We start from the raw sequence: 24,664 nt of genomic DNA on the forward strand, positions 1-24,664 counted from the left end.
CATCTTCAGTCTGCCTCCCCCTCTCTCCCTATTTATTCCAGTTCCCTCTCCCCATCCCCCTTTTCTGATGAAGGGTCCAGGCCTGAAATGTCAGCTTTTGTGCTCCTGAGATGCTGCTTGGCCTGTTGTGTTCATCCATCTCCTCACTTTGTTATCTTTGCTTGATTGGCAGCCTATGTAACACTGTAAACATCCACTTCCTCCACCAACAGTCCATTGTGCCTACAAAAGTACACCATCTACAGGATGCTCTGCAGTAGAAATTTCTTTCATGTGCCAAAATTGTGATCTCTTCCTCCTTGAAGGACAATGGCAGCAGGCAGTGGTACACCACCATCTCCAAATCGCATTCCAGTCTGACTGCAAAATGTCATTACATTTTCATAGTTGCATGTGTCAAAATGCTGGAACGTCTTCCCTAACAGCTCTTTGGTTTACCTACATCAAATGGAATGTAACAGTTCCAGAAGGCGATTCAACACTACCGCTTCAATTAATTAGGTGTGATAATTAAAAGCTTGCCGTGTCACATCCCATGAAAGAATGGAAAAAAATGTTTGCAATTGTAATGGATATTAGGAGCTCCAGGCAATATTCCTCTCTAGAGATTTTTTTGGTTACCACTTTAGAGAAAACGTTTACTGTTATTGTGCAGTAAGTACTGGAATAGTTATTTATTTTTTAAGTTACTAAAATAATGTACCTTTATTTAGAATAATGATTTGTCTATTGATGATATCAAACTTTTCAATGTGATAACATGTTACTGCAAGGAACACGGGGTGGTACACATTTAACATATTTCCTGGTACTTTAATGATTTCAATAAATTGTTTCAAAATCATTGATATATTAGAACTGCCAAAATAGTTAACTGGCACAGTTCCCCAGAAGTGGAAAATGCATATCAGAATCACACAGAAATAACTCTGTCAATACGTTTTCTGTCTGTCAACAGCAAATCACCCGAATATAGACGCTTTTCATCTCTGTGGAAGACTGACACTTCTTTTCGTAAATCCTTACTCTCTTTGTGTAAACATTCCTTCCCTCTCTGTCTGTGGACACTGATTTGTCTTTTTACGTGGACCTACTGACTTTAGACACTTCCATTTGTGTCTGCAAACACTCATCCCACTGTCTGTAAATACCACTTGCCTTCCTGCCCCTGTCATTTTTGACTCTGTGAGTTCTCAATTCACTACTTGTAAGCCCACTAACTTCATAATCTGCACTAATTCACTTCTTTGACTTTGGGTTCCAGATGGGTAAAGGCAATTCTCTCAGTGAGATCATGAAGTTGTGCATGATAATCGAACTTAATAGACATATCCAAATGTCAGATCATGGGTCAAATATTGATGGACATGTTAGTCTATAGTCTTCATATTTTTGATCAGTTAAACATCTTTAAAGGAGGTTTCACGTGATGGGAAGTCACACATCAGCTTATGATTTTCATACAAATGGACATACAAACATTGGTTTAGATTTTGTTTTGCAGTGATATCAGTGCAGTGTGATTTGCAGAAGCCAAATCAATGAAAAAAATCTGAACGATTCCATTCTTTCATGTCACTATAAATAACAGGACTTACATACACAGATCCCATATTATAAACGCTACCCTGCTTTAAACATTGTAATAATTTAACATGATAGCTATCAGCCCATGCTGCCTTTTGCCCTTTAAATGATTTCACTGAATGTAGTCGGGACATTTCTCAGAGAAGTGTTAGGATTTATTTTGAAAGAATGTACAGCTCACTGCCTGTATTAAAATGCAGTGTTGTACATGTGCAGCTTTTCTTAAAATAAAACTCTTCTTTAAAATTCTTATTGTGAAACATCACAAATTGTCCAACAGAAAGAAAAACAAAAATGCCAAAGTACAGAAAGGCAGATCTATTTACCATAGCTTTCTTTTCACTCCCTTCCCCCAACTTTTGTTCCTGACGTTTTCCTGAAATTTCAGCGGGAAGCTTTCAGCGGTCGAGGGAAATATTTGGACTTACTTTTAGGAGAAGCAATTTGAACGTGAACGAATGAGGAGTGGAATTTAAATAGCACCTTATTACATCCCTCAGAAACACTCTACGGCCTTTGACAGGAGATAAATTGTTTTCAGTTGTGAAACACAGCAAGCATTTTACACATATTAGGCAGCATCTTAAAATCTTGTAAAAATGACTATCATTGTCAACATGCCAATTGGTGTGACCTTCCAGGTGGTAGCCTACTAATTGGCCAATGCCCAACTACCTTCTAATTGTAAGAACAGTAGGCATGTTCTTGTGTCTGCAAACTCAATCACAAGGTGATGGCTTTAGACGAATGGCAGCCCAATTGGCAGATGTAGTTGTTGCTGGTAGGCGGGGACTAAAGTGTCAAGCTACCACTGTGGAGGAACAACTTTACAATAGTTTGGCCTGAAGGTATGTCATATGTTGCAGCACCAAACAGTGGTGCCTTGGGAATGTTTTACTGTAACCGATTCTTTTTTCTCTGCTAAGTCTAAGGGTCTGTTCATTTAACACTGATGGAAGATGTACCACCATTGTCTTAGTGAAAGTCTTACATATGATCTAGTATATTGCATTATAGCAAAAGGCACAAGGTACATTGATTAGTTAGGCATAATTGCAAAGACTATCAGGAGCCAAGGATGGTACTTCTGTCTCCGCCAGGACCTTGTATTAGTTTACTTTCTCTCCATCCAAAAATGTGTGAAGCTGGGACAATCTGTGACATCACCAGACTGGGTGGAACTTAATGCAGTTTTAACACTTACTTTGCCATTCTATTATCATGAAGCAATTCATGCAACAAGCTGGGTAGTCCATTCTGCTTCTACCCAACCTCATGATCCTGTGTTTTTGGCTGAGGGGCAAATGTTCTTTAGAAGACTACAATAATTCCTTGTACATCTCCAATTTGTGCCTCACACTCAAGTTTTTAATATTCAACTAAAATAAGCAAGTTTGATGATTTATTGTTTTATTCAAAGCACTCCCTTGAACATTACAGGTTTAAATATTGTGTTGTTAGCCAAACTTGCACATGCACATGATCCTTCATGGATCCAATGAGGGCCCCTTCCAAAAAGTAAGTATCTGATTATTTCAAAGGATTCTGTTACATTTGTTAGTTTGGGTGCAGGTGGGGAAGTATACTGAGCGAGTGAGTAGGCAACGCTGAGAAAATGCTGGGTCTGTGGTGTTGGGGAATTTGGCGGGTGACTGTGAGTGAGGGAGGGCTTGCCGGCAATGGTGAGAATGGTGGAACATGGGCTTTCTTGGGAGTGGGTGCAGTAAAAGAAATAGAATGATGAGTTAGAGAGAAGATGGTGACACTTATGTAAGTGGAGTGGAGAAGAGCATTGACCTCCTTCCTACAGTGCTGGACACTCCTCCTGATGGCTAAGAATGAAGCAACTTCAAACCGTGCTGGGATGCTGTGGTGTTCTAGTGTTATGGTCTCCACTCCTAGCCTGAACAAGAGGATGTCCTGTGCCTGCATCACCTCATCCAGCAGAACTTCTAGGACCAAAAGAACTGTGGATGCTGTAAATCAGCAACAAAAACAAAGTTGTTGGAAAAGCTCAGCAGGTCTGGCAGCATCTATGAAGGAAAAAGCAGAGTTAATGTTTTGGGTCAGGTGACCCTTCCTCAGAACTCAGAACCCTTCTTCAGAACTTCTCGGATCCTGCCTATAAACTGAGGCTTCAATTTCCCCATGTCTGCCATGTCAGGAGCAAATGTCTGGAACGGAAGGGGCAGTTCCAGAATGATAGTATTTGTCTGGCTGTACAATGAGGACATGTTTACACAGTGTGCTAGTGAACTCTAGTATATTCGCCAATTGGAAAGTTGTTTTCAGAACAGCACGTGAAAAGATGGGGCCAGAATTGGATGTGAAATTGATAGATCTCGTGGCAGAATCCCTTCCAAAACTCTCAACGTGACTTGGATTTAGCCAAAAACAGTGTAAATTCAACCCATGATTTGAACAGAAACATGAAAAATCCTGCTCCCCATTACAGATGTATTCAAACCCTTAATGGGAAGTAACAAGGCTGGTCAATTTCAAACAATGACTTGGATGCAATGAACCTACCTGGCTCAAACATTTGATGACAAAGTTTGACATTGAGGCTAACTTGTTTCTGAATTATCTTTGCCAGATCTGTCATCTTGGAGCTGCTTTGATCCCAGAAAGACTATCAGATTTCCCATTCTTGCAAGGAATAATAGTCATGAGTCGCTAATAGAACTAACAAGCATGTGTTTAAGCTCTCAGTAATAAATCTGCAGTTACTAGGAACTCCACCTGCTGGCATGTTGAGCAACATAACTAATCACTAACGTATGTGCGCATTCATAACATTGTTCTGACCAGACATTGTACTCTATCAATGGGGAATTCTATTTTAATGCCAAAAAGGCAGCAAAAGTGATATTATATATTTTGTGTGAGTTACATTATTTTGTTTACATTCTTTCTTAAAAAGAAAGACTCTTGCCATATATTAAAATGGAAGCTATCAAATACAGAATGACCAATTAGACTGTGTCCAGTAATTATTAGAATAGAAGCAAGCTCATCAGCTTATGGAATATAACTCTCCTTGTATTGTATGAACATTGTAGCCAAGAGAACGCAAATGGTTAGTAGATGATATATCTACCTAATTCAGTTCTGGACAACAGAGACTGTCAAAACCTAGTTGGTGACTTAGCAAATTGCTATCAAATAATTTGCACTATAAAACATGATATTTTATAACAAAGGGAAATCAAACCCACTCTAATAGCTAAGTGTCTTATGTAACTGAAACGATTTGTTTATTTGAATAGATTTGTCTTTTATTCATCAATCTATTCGTAACAACAGAAGACAAAATAGCTCTACACTTAGCTAAATATCTGCCTCTGATCACAATATTTCTGAAGAATCTAATTTTTGGAAAGAACTTTGTGTTTCATCTGTGAAGTGAATCAATTCCCTGTTTGAGTGTTACATGGTCACTAGCTATTCAATTGTGTCCGAGCTCTTGCATAGATACTTCTAATCACAGCTAACTGGAAGAATCTAAACTAGAGAGAGATCAGAGATAATGGGAACTGCAGATACTGGAGAATCCGAGATAACAAAGTGTGAAGTTGGATGAATCTAAACGGGACATTGATTTACTGAACTTTCTAATTCAAGTGAACTAATTCTGATATTTTTGATCTTAAGTAATTTACCATTTGTAACTTTTCTCTTTCTTCCTTCTTTTTTCTTGCATGATTGTGTGTGTGAATGTGTATCACAAACCATTCTGCTGGGTTTTAAATGCAATAATAGACACTGCTTTGTAATAACCGGAAAGAATTTTTGTAGATTATTTTAAATTGCCCTTCACAAGGGAGGTTTGGGCAACAAATTACCATTTACTTTTCAAAGGGAAAAGAAAACAAGAAACAAAAATATTAAAAAAACTCTGTTACAGATGAAAGAAGAAAACAGTACGAATAATCCAGTTAATCTCTCCCTCTTGTCTGTTACACTCAATTAGAGGTGTAAGGTTTCAACAGCATCTGCTTCCTTTCCTTCAATATAACTATGGCAGAAACAAAAGGCAAGATATTACACTATAGTTGATGGATATCTACAAAAGAAAGTGAACATGCTGGAAGCATTTAGAGATAAGTCAAAATCTGTGGAGAGGCAAGTAAATTGATATCTCTGGTATAGAACATGGAGCCTTGCCAATCACTTGTTTGACATTTGCATGCATTGTTCTCAAACTGCCTCTTCAGGTTACCATGTTTGGTGCTGATTTTGCATATCTTTTTTCTCATCAGTTTGGGGACGGATGCCTGACTTTAATGTTAAAAATGAATCTCCACTAGGTAGATTGGAGCATGTCACCTACTTGATCACGTTGTCCAGGTCTAATTCAAAGTACCTATCTTATGTGATTTTGATTGCTTAATTGAAGTCCTTGTGAGTCATTTTGATAAATTGACTCCCTTTCTGTAACACTGAATAGCAGGATAGTATGAGTTGAAAGCTTACTTCCAGCAAATATTTCCTGGTTCTGATAAAAATGCACTGGACATCTTGGTTCTGGAGCTTGCACATGAGCTAGAGGAAGCCCTGTTATTGCATGGACTGTGGTTTTGAACTTTACTTTTATTTCTAATAATTAATGCATTGTGCATTGCTAGGTTGGAAACGGAATAAACTTTATGATAACAGATTAGGCTTCTTTCATATCAGTATTGGTCGTGCTGCTAGTGTGAATGAGATTACCACAGGATGAGGTGAAGAAACGATAACTGCAGTAGCAATGAGGTGACCGAGACGTTTTGATGCTAAATGACAAATATGCAGATATGTATTACTCTCTAAATAACACATACTTTTCTTTTTCCTGAACAGATGCTGTTAGCAACAAAATATTTGTAATGGCCAGTAGAAATCATGTTATAGAAATAAGTGTGTCCTGGGTATTGTAGGAGGAACTCGAACTCTCATTAGAATGGCCCTTACTAAAATGACAATTGCTATTTATTTTAGTGATTCTTTTATCCTTCAAGGCTTTCCTAGCCATTAATTAATTTGTTACAAGGTAAAATATAAAAATATTTGACTTTTTTTTCGCCACTCTGGATCTGGATTATTGGTTCTAAATTCTCCTGTAGTTTCTGTAACAGACATAATCTGTGATGCTCCCTGTTAAATGTAAATCTCAATGAAACCCTTGTCTTGTTGCAGTTAGAATCTTATTTTGCCTGAAATGCATCTGTAAAAGAAACACTGGGGAAGGTGAATATCAAAGGAAGAGGGAAACAGGTAACAATTCTGAGGACTGTGCTATTGAAGACAAATGCACATCCGCATAACTTTGGATGTTGCTGACAATTATGACCTTATACCACAGGGACATCTGCTTTCCAAACTCTCCTGAGATAAACCTTTGCAAAGATCATTAAGTACTGTGTGTTTCTGTTGCTGAGTTTGATACCCCCAGGTTGAAAAAAGGAAATCTCGTTGTTTGTTTTGCACTGGACCAGGAATATTTTCTTTATACATATTTAGGTGATAGTCCTTGTTTTAATTCCAAGCGACATATTCATTCCCTAAGAATTCTGTTATTCATAAATGATTTAATCTTTGAACCAACTATTTTTACACCTTTTTTATTTATCAGAGGGCTGCTTCTACAGGAGAATGACCGGTTCTCAGAGGCCTTACATTACTATAAATTGGCAATTGGTAGCAGGCCTACCCTGGCATGTAAGTAACCACCCATCACTGTTGATAACATTAACAGACTTTTACATTTGGAAATAGCTAATGAGTTGTATTGTTTAGCAAAATAGCAATGCTATCAAGATTTAGGGCATTAATTTAAAACAAACCAAATGTGAGTTGGTCAACACTCTATGATGTGGCAATTAATGTGTCAGTATGGTAATTTATGGTTATTCCTCTTTGCAGTAATAGCGATGAAAGCTTGATTTCATAACACTGATGAAAGCCTGATTTTTCTCCAGTTTCTGCTCTTGTAGCTGAAAATAGTTTTTGTTGTCATTTTTTTAATATATGGGAATAGCTCTGGTGTACTAATTTTCTGATTTTTAACTTCTCCATATGTTCCTGCTGAAAACTCCACACTGCAACACAAGACCAGTCAGAAACCACATTTTTAAATGGAGGGGCTCAATTATTTTAAGATATTTATTCCATCTGATGGTTAATAGCACATTGTATACATTGTACACCAGTGGGCTGTGTCACACATTTCAGTGTAGCAAAATGTTCGAACCATGAATATTACGATGCAAGACCTCCCCAGAAAGAAGGTGGCAGCTTTGGTAAATCCAGGCATTAGAAATAGCATTTGATAGATGTAAATAGCACAAGATAAAAATATAAACAGGAGTTGTAAACCAGGTCTACTGTTTGCCTGGTCATTTCAGTGACATTTCCCAAGTTCAATATAAACTTGAGTGCTCCAGTAATTGAGCCATGTAATTTTTCTTTTATGTCAACACTAATATTCTAATAACCGGTGGTGTCTTTGCCAATGCTTGGTACAGGAATTACAAACTATAGTGAAAAATGTCAATTTTTGTGCACAAACACAGAGAACTGAATCTTGTTGCTAAATTAACATCTCTGACAGCTGTTTACTCCTTTTCTTACAGCTGCCTATCTGAACACTGGGATTATCTTAATGAACCAGGGCAGATTCGAAGAAGCCAAGAGAACCTTTGTTATATGTGCTGACATCTCAGACGAAAACCTCAAAGACCCTCATACCCACAGGAGTTCTGTAACGAGCTGCTTGTACAACTTAGGCAAACTCCTACATGAACAAGGACAGCATGAGGTAGGAATAGATTAAAAGTACAATGGTAACAGTGAACATGTAAGGTATGTTTCAACAGGAGCAGGCCATTCAATTATTCAAGACTATTCAGTCATTTAAGAAGATCATAGCTGAATTATGTGTGGAATATTATGGGGCCCTGAACAATGTGGTCTATGGTGAGGAATCTGAGAGAATCAAACAAACTATCCAGTGAGGCCTTTCTTAGGATTAACTAGCTATATTTTATGACTAAGTTACTGAAATCATATTGAGCTTCTTGCTGGGCAGCGGTGAGATGCCTATTAACAGGTATTATTGCTTGTTATTGTCCTCATTATATGCACATCTTGCCTCATTAATACATAGCTTCCTATCATACCAGGTGCAGCAAAGAAAACAGATGCTGAAAACTCCTGAGATAAAAATCAGAGCAGAATATTTGGCACTTTCAACTTGCTGCTTGCTCAGTCATCTTGGTCACCCAGCAACAACATAGCAGGGCCCATTCCAGGGCATCGGTTGCACTCACCCCACTTTCACAGAAGCTGGCAATCAACACGTGCCAGCCTCTGTGGTATCTTTCCAATCCACTTGCAGGATGCATCAACATTTTAAAGTTGTACTTTGGGGTGCACCAGCAATTAGTATTGCAATGCAAGAACACTTCACGTGCAGGGACAGGCACGCAGTCATGGATTGCTGCATCTCAAAAAGGCTCGTTACTCTGTTAGAGCTGACCTAATTTGAATCTGCTTGGATGCTCACATCCTCCTTGTGGTGCCTTTTTGCATTTTGATCCCTCAGCCAGAACTATCAGGCGCACGGCACTTCTGCCTTGCGCTGCCATTTAGCACAGATACAAATCCAGGATGCTTGTCATGGTTGCTAATAGTCCTCATTAAGTGAAGTGAGACAGCTTGCAGTTAGGGGATCCCAGTGGGTAAATTAAAGGCAACCTCCGATATCAGCCCAAAGGATTGTACACTGCCAGTTGGCCACAGAGTGGTGTGGGGCAGGATCCTCTCCTCATAACCGACAAGGAGCCAAATATCAGTCTGCCCTACCATCCTTTTTAGGAGTGTTTTTTTCTTCTGGAATGAGGGAAAGGGAAGGATTGAATCTGATAAAATGGGTGGCACAACTGCAAATGCTAGCATTGGGCTGGGAAAGGTGTTCTGAACAAGCAGTTAGGCATTGCAGTGTCATTCAGGATTAGGATGGCAGGGTGTTAAGGTGGGTGAGAGTATGTGGGGGAAGACGTGGCATTTAATGGTCAGAAGTGTAGAGTGTGAGCCTTTGGTGCAGCAGCAGAGATACAGTGAGCTTGAGGTCATAGGGGGAAGATTGTAGCACTTACTCTGGCTAAACAAAGAAGGTCCTGGCTTCCTCCTTTCACTACTGGGCTTTCCACCATATCACTGAGATTGCAATGACCTGGCTGATGACCTCAGACCAGACTGGCAGAGTCTGATATAGCAGTCTCCTCTGCTAGTCCTGGAGGAAATGGATGTTCCTCCACTGCACCATCTTGTCTAGGATCATCTAGGTAGCTGCCTGCAAAGCAAGTTGCCAATTTCTCCTTAACTACCAAGTCTGGGGCAAAGGTCATGGACTTTGCAGAGTATCTTTGAGCTGACAGTGCTTGTTTTGGTCCACAATGGACTTTTAAAGATGGCACAGATCCATAGATGTTAGTCTATTCAACGATATCCCAGCAGTGATGAATTCTTCTGCTTGTGGTGAATGGCCTAGCATCAGTTGTGAGGGGCATCATAGGGGCAGGGTACTTGTTTAATGAATGTATTTGGGCCAATGGCATAAGAAAATGTGAGAGGCCTCACTGGGAGAAATTCATGATGATACTTACACGTCGACAAAAATCTGTAAAATTCAGCCTTATACTTTAATTTCATCTAAGGCTTAATATCATTGCCTAAAAATGTAAATGCAGCTCTCAAACTCACACATAAGGCAGCATCTTCTGCATCTTAAGGTTGTGAACTTGAAGGTAGAAATGGCATTTAATTCGGCAGTGTGTTGGTTTTTCTAAACCTTGCCACCAGCAGAATTAGACCTGAGCGAGAAGTCCCATGATCAAAATCCCCACTCCACTGTCAATTGAGACTCTTAAGTTGCTAATTAAAAACCACTAATGACCTCAGCCCACAATGCAGGGGACCACATCTTATTGGCTCCTGATTGAGGGACTAGACATTGGGGTGGGAGGATCCCAGCTGGAAATTACATGACAGGCCCTGTTTCCAATCATTCTGCCCCTCTATTTTTGACTCCCTTTTGAGAAATCTGATTCCTTCCTCTTTTGGTATCATTTACTTTTTCCTGTGTACTTGGTGATCCTAGGAGTCTGGGAGATGCAGCACAGCTTCCTCCATGACATTGCTGAGTGCAAAATGCTTATCGTTTCTCTTTTGGCTGGTTTACAGGGCAGGAATTCTCCTCCCTGATCGACCACTGATGACCTCACCACGGTCTGGTTGGCCTTCCCTGGGAGATAGAGGAAATTTGGGATTTAGGAAGAGCATGCCAATTGAATACAAAATTTGCTTTGTGGTAGGAGACAGAGGGTGGTGGTGAAGGGTTGTTTTTTCAGTCTGGAGTCCTGTGGCCAGTGTTGTTCCACAAGCATTGGTGCTTGGTCCATTGTTGTTTGTCATTTATATAAATGATGTGGATAGGAATATAGGAAGAATGGCTAGTCATTTTGTGGATGACACCAAAATTAATGTTATAATAGATAGTGAGGAAAGTTATCTAAGACTATAAAGGGATCTTGATCAGCTGCGGCTGTGGGTTGAGGAATGGCAGATGGAGTTTAATTTAGATAAATGCGAGGTGTTGCAAGTTGGTAAGGCGAGCAAGAACAGGACTTGCATAGTATATGGTAGGGCCCGGGGGAGTCTTGTGGAAGAGAGAGATCTTGTGGTTCAGATTCTTGGTTCATTGAAAGTTGTGTCACAGATGGACAGAGTGGCAAAGGAGCAGTTTAGAATGCTTGACTTCATTGTTCAGACCATTTCACTTAGGAGTTAGGACATCATGTTGCAGTTGTACAGGATGATACAGAGATCACTTTTGGAGTATTGTGTATACTCTTGGTTGCCCTACTATAGGAAGGATATTATTAAATTGGAAAGGGTGCAGAAAAGATTTACAAAGATGCGACTAGGATTGGAGGGTTTGAGTTATAAGGAGAGACACGATAAACTGGGACTTCCTTCACAGGAGCATAGGACGTTGAGGAGTGACCTTATACAAATTTATAAAATCGTCAGGGGCAGAGATAAAGTGAATAACAAAGGTGTTTTTGCCCCTAAGGTGGAGCAGTTCAAAACTAGAGAACTCAATTTTAACATGACAGGAGAAAGATGTAAAAGGGGCAACTTTTTCACATAAATAACACACAGAGTGTGATTCATATGTGGAATGAACTGCAAAAGGCAGTGATAGATACACATACAATTATAATATTTAGAAAACATTTGGATGGGTACATGAATGGGAAAAGCTTAGAAGGATATGGGCCAAATACAGACAAATGGGATTAATTTAGTTGAGCATCTTAGTTTGCATGGATGAGTTGGACTGCAGGGTCTATTACTATGCTGTGTGACTCTGTGACTCTTATGGGCTTTGTAGCCAGTACGCAAGATCCCCAACACCTTAACAAGGATTTAGTCCATAATTGGGGCAATTTATTTTTTTTAATCAGATGCCAGATGCTGATTTAGAATCCAGGTTTGTATGGTCCAACATCAAAATATCAAAGCACTGATAACCATGATAGGTACAGGGATAATGGGAACTGCAGATGCTGGAGATTCCAAGATAATAAAATGTGAGGCTGGATGAACACAGCAGGCCAAGCAGCATCTCAGGAGCACAAAAGCTGACGTTTCGGGCCTAGACCCTTCATCAGAGAGGGGGATGGGGGGAGGGAACTGGAATAAATAGGGAGAGAGGGGGAGGCGGACCGAAGATGGAGAGTAAAGAAGATAGGTGGAGAGGGTGTAGGTGGGGAGGTAGGGAGGGGATAGGTCAGTCCAGGGAAGACGGACAGGTCAAGGAGGTGGGATGAGGTTAGTAGGTAGCGGGGGGTGCGGCTTGGGGTGGGAGGAAGGGATGGGTGAGAGCCCTTCCTCCCACCCCAAGCCGCACCCCCCGCTACCTACTAACCTCATCCCACCTCCTTGACCTGTCCGTCTTCCCTGGACTGACCTATCCCCTCCCTACCTCCCCACCTACACCCTCTCCACCTATCTTCTTTACTCTCCATCTTCGGTCCGCCTCCCCCTCTCTCCCTATTTATTCCAGTTCCCTCCCCCCATCCCCCTCTCTGATGAAGGGTCTAGGCCCGAAACGTCAGCTTTTGTGCTCCTGAGATGCTGCTTGGCCTGCTGTGTTCATCCAGCCTCACATTTTATTACCATGATAGGTACAACAGCTTTAAAAATGATAAAATATTTATTAATATGAAGGTCTTAAAATTTTTGTTTAGTTCAGGAGCAAATAATAGTCACAAAAAATTCTAATACAATAAATTCTATTTCCTGAGAGATAAAACTCGTTACCCATTTCTTTGGCCTGAAGTCCGACAACAAAATTCGTGGTACAAGCACGTGTGTGTATAGAGGAATATGTCTGATGGTTGTCCAGAGCAGACCTCTTGCTAGTGAGTGCCACAAAAAGTTATTGATGATGTATGAGTTATTGGCAGGCTTCATGGACACTACAGAGATCATTCCTTCTCAGCCCAAAAAGCAAATTACAGTCATAACCTGCTTGAGTTAATGTTAAAGTTGTAAGTAACTTGGCTGATTAACCTGACCTTCCACCAATTCCAAGATTGTTATAGCAACTATGTAACTTGATATCAATGGAATTATTACTTGTGCATGTGTATTCCAATATTGGGGTGGAGACTTAACAAGGAGAGCAAGCTAATAAAACTAAAGAGAGTGGCAGGATTTATATAGATAGTTTACTTCCAAATGTTGTGTATCACATTAACTATTGAGCAATTTTTTTTCTACACTAACGTTTCCAATACTGTAAATGCATGAAAGAATTTTACTAGTTGGGTGGGCATTAATTTTTGTATTACACACAGAACTGTGCTATGCTTGAGGAAAATAGCTGGCAGCTAGCAGTATAACTTTGTTCTGCTGGCTTACACTGATTAAAGTAAATAGCAGCCTCAAACTGGAATCTCAATTGTAGATGATCACAGCTACTCGCTCTCCTGTGTTATGCAATGTCTGTCTCCTATCTTGCAGCAGGATCCAATTCCTGAGCTTATCTGTATTATCCTGCGTAAATATCTTGAAGGGATCAATCAAAAATTAAATACACAGTGGTCCCCTGAGACTTTTTCAGTTAAAGAAGCAGTGGATTAAGTTTCAGCATGGTTTATTGTAGGTACCATTACATAGCATTTCAAATGAAAGTGACAGTTATGTGCTGACAAAAAAAATGTTCAATGTTGTAAAAGGAGTCCATTTGGTCCATCATGCTGTACTTGCACTTCAGAAGCAGTCTTTCATAGTTTCACACCCTGACTCTTTAAGTAATGCTTTGTAAATTCCTTATCATCAAGTACCATCTGATTTTGTTTTAAAATTATTTATGGAATCAGCTTCCATGCTTTTTCATTAGAATGCTCTTGTTCTTTTGCCAATGATTTTAAAAACCCAGCAACTGCACAGGCCTTGAAAACTGATAGGTGGGACCTGGACTTGGAAGTCCTGGCCCCATTTCTGAGAGCTTTTGCTGATAGGGAGAGGAGATCAGGGCATAGCTCACAAACAGACTTTGTCCTCATAAGGGCCTTAACCCAGCATCACACAACTTTAGGGCAGCATCTGATTTACATTTTGGGTTGGTGGGCCCAACTTCATCCTACACCTTTCATCCTGGACAGGAAATCAGGTTTGTTGAGGCAGTTTCTTTCAAAGCAGACACAGCGAGCTGGAAATTTTTAGAGTGGACATGAGATCTGTCGAATGCCAATCTATTAAAGGTGAGAAAACAGACTGCCTGTCAGTGACTTGAAAAAATCTTTCCAGCAGTTGCAATAGCTGTTTGTCATCATTACATTACAGGACTTACCACTCCCAAACATCCCGGATGTCCTCTTATTTCAGGGACCACAACATTCCCCTTTGGAGGTCGAAAATGCTCTTGATCGTGTCTCTAGCATTTCCCGCACATCTGCCCTCACATCCCCTCCTCACAATAAAATCAAAGACAAAACTCCCTTTTTCTCATGTATCACCGCACTAACCTCCGCATCCAATGTATCATTCTCTGCCACTTCCGCCACCTGCAATCCGACCCCACGACCAAAGGTAAATTTGCCTCCCCACCCCTATCTGCCTTTTGTAGTCACTCTCTACAGTGACTCCCTCATCTGCACCACACTCCCCTCTAACGCCACTACCACCAGCACCTTTCCCTGCAACCGCAGGAAGTGCTACACCTGCTCCTACACCTCCCCCCTCACCTCCATCCAAGGCACCAAACCAACCTTTCACATCAGTTAGAGGTTCATCTGCACATCCGTCACTGTGGTCTATTGCATCCGATGCTGCCAATGTGGTGTTGTCTACATCGATGAGACCAAATGGAGGCTCATATATCGTTTTGTAGTGCTCTGTTCATTACAAATGACAACACTTTCTACTTGCAAACCACTTCAAACCTCCTCCCACTCCCTGGGTGACATGTCCACCCTGCCTCCCCCAGTGTCACAATGACACCACCTGGAAACTGGAGGAGCCGCACCTCCTATTACCCCTCGGGAGCCTACAATCCAATAGTCTCAATGTGGACTTTACCAGTTTCAAAATCTCCCCACCCCTGACCTCATCCCATGACCAATCCTCCCTCTTATCCCTGCCACCTTGACATGACACAACCTGTCCATCATCTCTCCCAACTATTTGCTTCTTCCACCTCACTGACAATCCCCACCACTGCCTACCTGCATTCACCTATCACCATCCCACCCCTACTTTCCCCAGCCCCACCCCTCCTCTCTATTTATTTCTGAGCTCTCTTCCCCCACCGCCACTTCTGAAAAAGGACTCTGACTGAAAAGTCAGCTTTCCTGCTTCTATGAAGCTGCCTGGCCTGCTATGCTCCTCCTGCTCCACACTGTGTTATCTCTGACTCCAGGATCGGCAGTTCTTACTATCTCCCCATTAATCCATCATTAGTGTTTGGCTGCTTTCCACGACCTATAATTATTTCAGCAAAGGATGTGCGGATGGGATTTTCTAAGGTCGCAGTTTTATTGATTGAGATTGATTATTAAAAATTTGATGTGTTTGACAGGTTAAAAGAGCATTTAGGGCCTAAAAGTTAAGGAAATAACTTTAATGAAGTCCTAGAGAACTAAATTGTGCACTTTAAACAGCCTACTTTAGCCATAAACAGTCCCTGTTTCAGTTCCTGATGTGTCTCCAGGATCAGCAGGCCCAAATATATTCCACACCTGCCACCTCAGAGTCAAAATCAGGACTAATGAGAATCTTTCTCCCGAAGCAGTTGCGAGAAACCAGAAACATTCTTGAATTATGCTTTTTTTGTCACAGGACTATAATTCTATTGTTAAATTTGTGACTTCTGGCTATTGATCTACTTGCCAGTGGCTAGACTTTTCTTCTATCTCCTCTATCAATGCTTCTTATCACTTTGAATTTCTTGATTTCATTCCCTCTAAAACTTTGCTGTAGCGAGAAAAATAATCCTAATGTGTTGTGCACAATTTTGAGTGCCAGGAAAGATGGTCAGAGAAGATATAAAGGCCTCAGAAAAGCTTAAAGAGAGAGTTTATCAGATTGTTATTGGGGTTGATAGACTAGAGTTATGAAGAGTTGGAAAAGTTAAGGTTGCTAATATGGAGTCTATCATGCTATAAAGTCCTGCTAAGAACCTGTCTGCAACACTCACCTCAGGATCAGCCCCAGTCCGACAGCTTTGGCCTGCAGGCTGTTTCTATGCAGGTGTCTATTGCTTTCCAGGCATCTTAAGCTAGTGAGTTGGATGGGGTGCTAGTGTCATGTTGGCAGCTCTCAGCTTAAATTCAACTGAAATTTGAATTTCAAAATGATCCAGTTTCCCCAACTAATGACTTGGTGCTCAGTGAGGACAAAAATAAACATAACCTCTAATCTCTCAACACCGCCACTGCACCGCACCCCCCCCCCCCCCACCCCCACCACCAGCCAATAATTTACCATTTCCTCCACGGAAGTAAATTCAGTTCACAAACCCTGGATTCCTCTTGAATCCAGTCTCTTAGTGGACCTTATACCTTTCACACTCTGTAAACTTGACTTGGTCTAAATCTGATGAAGGGTCTAGGCCAAAAACGTCAGCTTTTGTGCTCCTGAGATGCTGCTGGGCCTGCTGTGTTCATCCAGCCTCACATTTTATTATCTTGGTCTAAATCTCCTGTGTTGATATCCCCAAGTGCTGTAGGCCCATCTGCATATCACCACGTGTGCTTGTTAACTTGTCTTTGCTTCACCAGTGTATTTAGTTTAAAAGGCTCCATATATGTGCTTTCTACATAGGCTTTCACCTTATTTTGAAAACTGTTTCCAGCTCTACAACAGTTAAAGAACACTGCATTCTGCAAATCTGATACCTTACACATTCACCACTTTCTACTCCACCCATTAGCAGCTGGGCCTTCAGCTGTCAATGGATCATAAAATCAGAAGAAATCAGAGCAGGAATAAGCCATCTGGTATATTTGAGTCTGCTCCACTTTACAATGAGATCATGGCTGGTCGTTATATGGCCATAACTCCACTTTTCTTCTTCTCTCCCATAACCCTCAAGTCACTCATCAAACATCTATCTAATATGTTATTGAATATATTCATTGACCCAACTTCCGCTGCTATCTGTGGAGGTACATTCCAAAGATGAATCTCTCTCTAGAGAGAAGAAATCAATGTCCTGAGATTTTATTCTGGCCTCAAATCTCTGTACCTCTCCATCTCACAATCTGCCCAGTTATATTCCTTATGGGGAACTAAAAACAAAATAACCATTTATTAAATGATCCTTAAATTAATAAATTATCCTTAAGATTTCACTTATTGTAACGTTTATCTTAACAGAAATCAGCACCATTGACAATTTAGCATGAATTAATAGACAAATATAATTAATTTTAAAATAAAAAGCTAACTTTGACATTAAATAGTTAATGCAACAAAGGTACACCTTGCACAATAGCAACCCCTCTTTAGCATGCATGATGGTACTTAGCTACACAGTTCCACAATATGCAGTTTCCGAGGGGAGGTCAGGAGTCTACTTGATGACAACTTCTGCCTTTAAATTTCACATTTCATTAGTAAGGTACACTTTCCCTTTACTTGTGACAGTCCTGATGATGTGGCTTTCCGAAGTTGCTTTTCAATCAACTACATGGTTAATGGTTTGGTTACTTTTGGGCAAAAACCCAGCATTTTAAAATTCTGGAGGAAAAATCTAGCCCAATAGTGACTATGCGATCACTGTTGATCATTGTAAAAAACCATCTAGTTCACTAATATCCATTAGGGAAGGAAATCTACTGTCTTTTACCTGGTCTGGCCTACATGGAACTCTGAATCCACAGAAAGGTGGTTGACTCTTAACTTCCCTCTGAACAAATGGTGATCAGAAATACGTTTCGGCTAAGCCGGTGATGTCTATTTCTGTGAATGGCTTTTAAAAATTCATGCTAAACAGAACAGAGGAACGGTCACTTAACCGGATACGACAACTCTGATTTCTGTTATGTCTTCCATTCTTCTTAACTGGGAATTCTTCCACAGTTGACAGGGCCTTTGATTGTACTCAGCCCATTCCCCACAATTCTGCTTTCATCTATCCTATGGTTGCAGAACTACAGGAGGGTTCTCCGGATCCTCATCAACCAACCCAAAAACCTCAGTTATAGATAATAATCCTTTATCTCTGCTTCTCTGGGACAAGCTGATCACCCCTCAATCCAGCCAAACACACTGGCTATTTTCCTGGACAGCTTTCTGAGCAAGTACAGGAAATACAACCCCTGCTCTTTCATCTCTCTATCCTCATTCTCCAAAGCTGTAGACAGCACTTCAGGCAAAACCATGATTAATATGACATTCTCCCAATTTATTTCTCTCTCATATTGCAACCTATTCTACACTGCTCTTCACTTTCTGTTTTTATTTCATATTTCCAGCTGCAGCACTTTGTTTTTATAACACAAAGACCTCAATAGAAATGAAATCGGCAGCTGTATCATAGGAGGCTAATCAGCTTTCACTCAATTTCTGCCTCTTTATGAAATTTTGCTTTTTCAAGCTTGTTACCTACTTTATTCCACAATATGTTCATCATACAGAATGCTGAGAATGATTTTGTCTTTGCACAAATAATGGGCTGCCTTTAAAGGAGGGGTAGTTCAAGTTCAAGTTCAAGTACAGTCGATGCACATTCCCACAAACAGAAAAAACAAGGTGAAAAATCCCAGAGCTCCCTGAATGCTGAAAGAAGTAGAAATTAATGTGAAACAGAAAACAGTGCGCTAACACCAGAAGTGACATGGATAATACAATAGAAGAGAAGGCTGATTTTTAAAAATTTATTCATGAGATGGGGCACCATTACCAGGACCAGCATTTATTGTTCATCCTTAGTTGCTCCTCAAAAGGTGGTGATATGCTGCTTTCTTGAACCACCATTTGGGGCAGTTGGGCCCGCATTGCCCTAGGGAGAGTGTTCCAGGATTTGCAACTCACAACACTTGAAGGACTAGCAATATATTTCCAAGTCAGAGTGGTGAGTGACTTGGAGAGAAAATCGCATGCCTGGTGTTCCCATCTTTTCTTTATGGATGGTAGTGTTTGGAACAAAGAAGTTTCAGAGGGGAGTTGAAATATTAAATAAGAGACATAAGGAGAGTATAGTAAGAGGTGGATTGTAGTGGCTCAAGAAAGCAGTTCAGCACCATCTTGTCAAGAGCAACCAGGAACAGGAAATAAATGCTGGCCAGCCAGAAAAGCCCACGCCCCAAAAATGAATTTTTTAAAAAAAAGAAACTGGCAACTAACATAAAAGGAAATCCAAAAGTCTTCTAAAGGCATTTCAGTAGTAAAGGAGGATTAGAACTGATTAGGGAACAAAAATGGAATTTATGCGTGGAAGTGGGGAGAGTGGATGAGACATTAAAATAATGTTTTGCATCTCTCTGTTGAAAAAAGTCTTGTTAACTTCATAGAATTTTAATTTGAATAAAATTTGATTTGTAAGTCACAGTTTCTTTTCAATGTAGGATGCATTAGTTGTTTATAAGGAAGCAATACAGAAGATGCCGAAACAGTTTGCACCGCAGAGCTTATACAACATGATGGGTGAGTGCACTGACACACGCCTTGCAATCACACTGCCACATGTGAAGAAGTGTGTTTATGTTTTTATAAGGGTATGTCTGGCCCAATAGGTCTGTAATAATATCATCTTTTTAATCAAATACTGTAAAGCAACTCTTCTGAAGTACCTAGACCAGTAATTATGTATCATCTTGTGGAATTGGCTCCAGTCAAAAGCTTCATATAAACTGATGAATTTTTCAATCAAAATTAAGCTCAAAGTCATAAGTTAGGTAATATTAAAAATAGTGGTGTAGCAGTACAACATATGATGCTTATTAAGTGAAAATTAATTCTTGTTATATTAGTCAAAGTACCACATTAAAAGTGCTTGTTAAACAGAAACTTAAGTAGATCTTGTGTTGGTGACACATGATGGTTCAAGTAGAGACATTTTTGCTTATTTAGAGTTGCAATCTACAGAATAGGCTTATTACAGCCAAAAGATGAGTCAATTTATTGTCATGCCACGAAGCCTAGTTGGCTACTTGACTACAAAATTGTATTGCCCTAGGGAAATATTTCTGTAGTGTAATGTGTTATTTTAAGCTGTTCAATTTTGTTTGAGTGGTAACAAACAAAAACATCAATAACAGTAATCTATTAAATTTGTCAGTTGTGATTAATAACTCCCTAGTCAAACTTAGATAAAATCACTAAATCATAAACACTCTATGAGGTTGAAAATATAGTGTGGGCATTTCCAATGTTTAAAAACAAACATTATCGGCTGGATTTTCTGAGGAGTAGCAATCTCTTGCAAGTTGCCAATCCAGCCCTTCTTTTTTCACAAAAGAAGGGAGTTCCACATTTCTGAAAGGTGATTCCACTCGAGGTTCTGTCAGAAATGTGGAACTGTACTTCCACTTTGGCAGTTTTTCCATAATGCAGAACTGTCAGTGAAGGCAGATGAAATGGGATCAGGCAGGGCCTGGGAGCATGAGGATCTGGTTAGTTCCAGTTGGCAGTGGTTGTGGGGAGTAGAGGTGGGAGCTGTCAGGGGTAGTATCGGGGGGTGAGTTCAGGAGATGATCAGCTGTTATCTCCTTAAGCATACGATGTTGAATCTTGAGACAGTGGGGCAGGTCCTATGTCAGGTCCTGGGGTGGGGTCACTTGTCAGATTTTGATGACTTATGTGTTGGGTTCCTGGGGTGGGTTTATCATAGAACATAGAACATAGAACATAGAACAGTACAGCACAGAACAGGCCCTTCAGCCCACAATGTTGTGCCGACCATTGATCCTCATGTATGCACCCTCAAATTTCTGTGACCATATGCATGTCCAGCAGTCTCTTAAATGACCCCAATGACCTTGCTTCCACAACTGCTGCTGGCAACGCATTCCATGCTCTCACAACTCTCTGTGTGAAGAACCCGCCTCTGACATCCCCTCTATACTTTCTACAAACCAGCTTAAAACTATGACCCCTCGTGCTAGCCATTTCTGCCCTGGGAAATAGTCTCTGGCTATCAACTCTATCTATGCCTCTCATTATCTTGTATACCTCAATTAGGTCCCCTCTCCTCCTCCTTTTCTCCAATGAAAAGAGACCAAGCTCAGTCAACCTCTTTTCATAAGATAAGCCCTCCAGTCCAGGCAGCATCCTGGTAAACCTCCTTTGAACCCTCTCCAAAGCATCCACATCTTTCCTATAATACGGCGACCAGAACTGGACGCAGTATTCCAAGTGCGGTCTAACCAAAGTTTTATAGAGCTGCAACAAGATCTCACGACTCTTAAACTCAATCCCCCTGTTAATGAAAGCCAAAACACCATATGCTTTCTTAACAACCCTGTCCACTTGGGTGGCCATTTTAAGGGATCTATGTATCTGCACACCAAGATTCCTCTGTTCCTCCACACTGTCAAGAATCCTATCCTTAATCCTGTACTCAGATTTCAAATTTGACCTTCCAAAATGCATCACCTCGCATTTATCCAGGTTGAACTCCATCTGCCACCTCTCAGCCCATCTCTGCATCCTGTCAATGTCCCGCTGCAGCCTACAACAGCCCTCTATACTGTCAACGACACCTCCGACCTTTGTGTCGTCTGCAAACTTGCTGACCCATCCTTCAACCCCCTCATCCAGGTCATTAATAAAAATTACAAACAGTAGAGGCCCAAGGACAGAACCCTGTGGAACCCCACTCACCACTGACTTCCAGGCAGAATATTTTCCTTCTACAACCACTCGCTGTCTTCTGTTGGCCAGCCAATTCTGTATCCAAGCAGCTAAGTTCCCCTGTATCCCATTCCTCCTGACCTTCTGAATGAGCCTACCATGGGGAACCTTATCAAATGCCTTACTGAAGTCCATATACACCACATCCACAGCTCGACCCTCATCAACTTTTCTAGTCACATCCTCAAAAAACTCGATAAGGTTTGTGAGGCATGACCTACCCCTCACAAAGCCGTGTTGACTGTATTTGATCAAGCCATGCTCCTCCAGATGGTTATAAATCCTATCCCTCAGAATCCTTTCTAACACCTTGCAGGTGACAGACGTGAGACTTACTGGTCTGTAATTGCCGGGGATTTCCCTATTTCGTTTCTTGAAGAGAGGAATTACATTTGCCTCTCTCCAGTCCTCAGGTACGACTCCAGTGGAGAGCGAGGATGCAAAGATCTTCACAAGTGGCGAAGCAATTTCATTTCTCGCTTCCCAAAGCAGCCGAGGACAAATCTGGTCTGGGCCTGGCGACTTGTCAATCTTAATGTTTGACAAAATTTTCAGCACATCAGCTTCCTCTATCTCTATCCATTCCAGCATGCACACCTGTTCTTCAAAGGTTTCATTCACTACAAAGTTCGTTTCTTTCGTAATGACAGAAGCAAAAAACTCATTTAGGGCTTCCCCTACCTCCTCAGACTCCACACACAAGTTCCCTATGCTATCCCTGATCGACCCTACTCTTTCTTATTCCTCACATAAGTGTAAAATGCCTTTGTGTTTTCCCTGATTCCTTCTGCCAAGCCTTTCTCGTGCCCCCTCCTGGCTCTCCTCAGACCTTTTTTGAGCTCCTTCCTTGCCTGCGAGTAATCCTCTAGAGCTGAGCTTGACCCTAGCTTCCTCCACCTTATGTAAGCTACCTTCTTCCTTTTCACAAGAAGCTCCATCGCTCTCGTCATCCAAAGTTCCTTTATCTTACCCCTTCTTGCCTGTCTCAGAGGGACATATTTACTCATCACTCGCAACAACTGTTCCTTAAACAGTCTCCACATGTCTATAGTTCCCTTACCATGGAACAATTGCTCCCAGTCCATGCTTCCTAACTCATGTCTAATCGCGTCATAGTTTTCTCTTCCCCAATTAAATATCCTCCCATTTTGCTTAATCCTCTCCTTCTCCATAGCTATGTAGAATGTGAGGCAGTTATGGTCACTATCACCAAAATGCTCGCCCACCACAAGATCTGATACCTGCCCCGGCTCGTTTCCGAGCACCAAGTCTAGAATGGCCTCTCCCCTCGTCGGCCTGTCAACGTACTGCGTTAGGAAACCCTCCTGAACAGGTCAGGGTTTAGGGTCTGTAAGTGATTTTGGGGAGGTGAAGAATGGCACGTGTGAGTATATATGGGATCAGTTAAATATATTTTAGTTAGACTACTTATTTCTTAGTGCAACATTTCTTGTGTAACTGTTTCACTGAATTTAGTTGGAACTCTCCAAAATCTCTGATTTGAATCAAGACACTTTGACTGCATCGGCGCCGCCTTTTGCTCCCCAGAGGAGCTCGAACAGTTCATCCACTTCACCAACACCTTCCACCCCAACCTTCAGTTCACCTGGGCCATCTCCAGCACATCCCTCACCTTCCTGGAACTCTCAGTCTCCATCTCAGGCAACCAGCTTGTAACTGATGTCCATTTCAAGCCCACTGACTCCCACAGCTACCTAGGATACACCTCCTCCCACCCACCCTCCTGCAAAAATTCCATCCCCTATTCCCAATTCCTCCGCCTCCGCCGCATCTGCTCCCACGATGAGGCATTCCACTCCTGCACATTCCAGATGTCCAAGTTCTTCAAGGACAGCAACTTTCCCCCCACAGTGGTCGAGAACGCCCTTGACCACGTCTCCCGCATTTCCCGCAACACATCCCTCACATCCCACCCCCGCCACAACCGCCCAAAGAGGATCCTCCTCGTTCTCACACACCACCCTACCAACCTCCGGATACAACGCATCATCCTCCGACACTTCCGCCATCTACAATCCGACCCCACCACCCAAGACATTTTTCCGTCCCCACCCCTGTCTGCTTTCCGGAGAGACCACTCTCTCCGTCACTCCTTTGTTCGCTCCATACTGCCCTCCAACCCCACCACACCCGCACCTTCCCCTGCAACCGCAGGAAATGCTACACTTGTCCCCACACCTCCTCCCTCACCCCTATCCCAGGCCCCAAGATGACATTCCACATTAAGCAGAGGTTCACCTGCACATCTGCCAATGTGTTATACTGCATCCACTGTACCCGGTGTGGCTTCCTCTACATTGGGGAAACCAAGCGGAGGCTTGGGGACTGCTTTGCAGAACACCTCCGCTCAGTTCGCAACAAACAACTGCACCTCCCAGTCGCAAACCATTTCCACTCCCCCTCCCATTCTTTAGATGACATGTCCATCATGGGCCTCCTGCAGTGCCAGTATGATGCCACCCGAAGGTTGCAGGAACAGCAACTCATATTCCGCCTGGGAACCCTGCAGCCTAATGGTATCAATGTGGACTTCACCAGCTTCAAAATCTCCCCTTCCCCCACCGCATCCCTAAACCAGCCCAGTTCGTCCCCTCCCCCCAATGCACCACACAACCAGCCCAGCTCTTCCCCTCCACCCACTGCA

General features: G+C 41.6%; 1 protein-coding gene across 3 annotated transcripts in view; it reads left to right on the forward strand.

Moving 5' to 3' along the window:
- Positions 1–24,664, forward strand: part of LOC125461000 (protein O-mannosyl-transferase TMTC2) — a 190,388-nt gene that overhangs the window by 129,520 nt on the left and 36,204 nt on the right. For all 3 annotated transcript variants that reach the window (XM_048549261.2, XM_048549264.2, XM_048549262.2), the window contains exons 5-7: positions 7,202–7,287; positions 8,202–8,386; positions 19,713–19,791. In XM_048549261.2, coding sequence (XP_048405218.1) covers positions 7,202–7,287; positions 8,202–8,386; positions 19,713–19,791 — 350 coding nt within the window. The remainder of the gene's footprint in view (positions 1–7,201; positions 7,288–8,201; positions 8,387–19,712; positions 19,792–24,664) is intronic.

Source organism: Stegostoma tigrinum, chromosome 18, assembly GCF_030684315.1.
Source record: "Stegostoma tigrinum isolate sSteTig4 chromosome 18, sSteTig4.hap1, whole genome shotgun sequence".
NCBI classification, from domain to species: domain Eukaryota; kingdom Metazoa; phylum Chordata; class Chondrichthyes; order Orectolobiformes; family Stegostomatidae; genus Stegostoma; species Stegostoma tigrinum.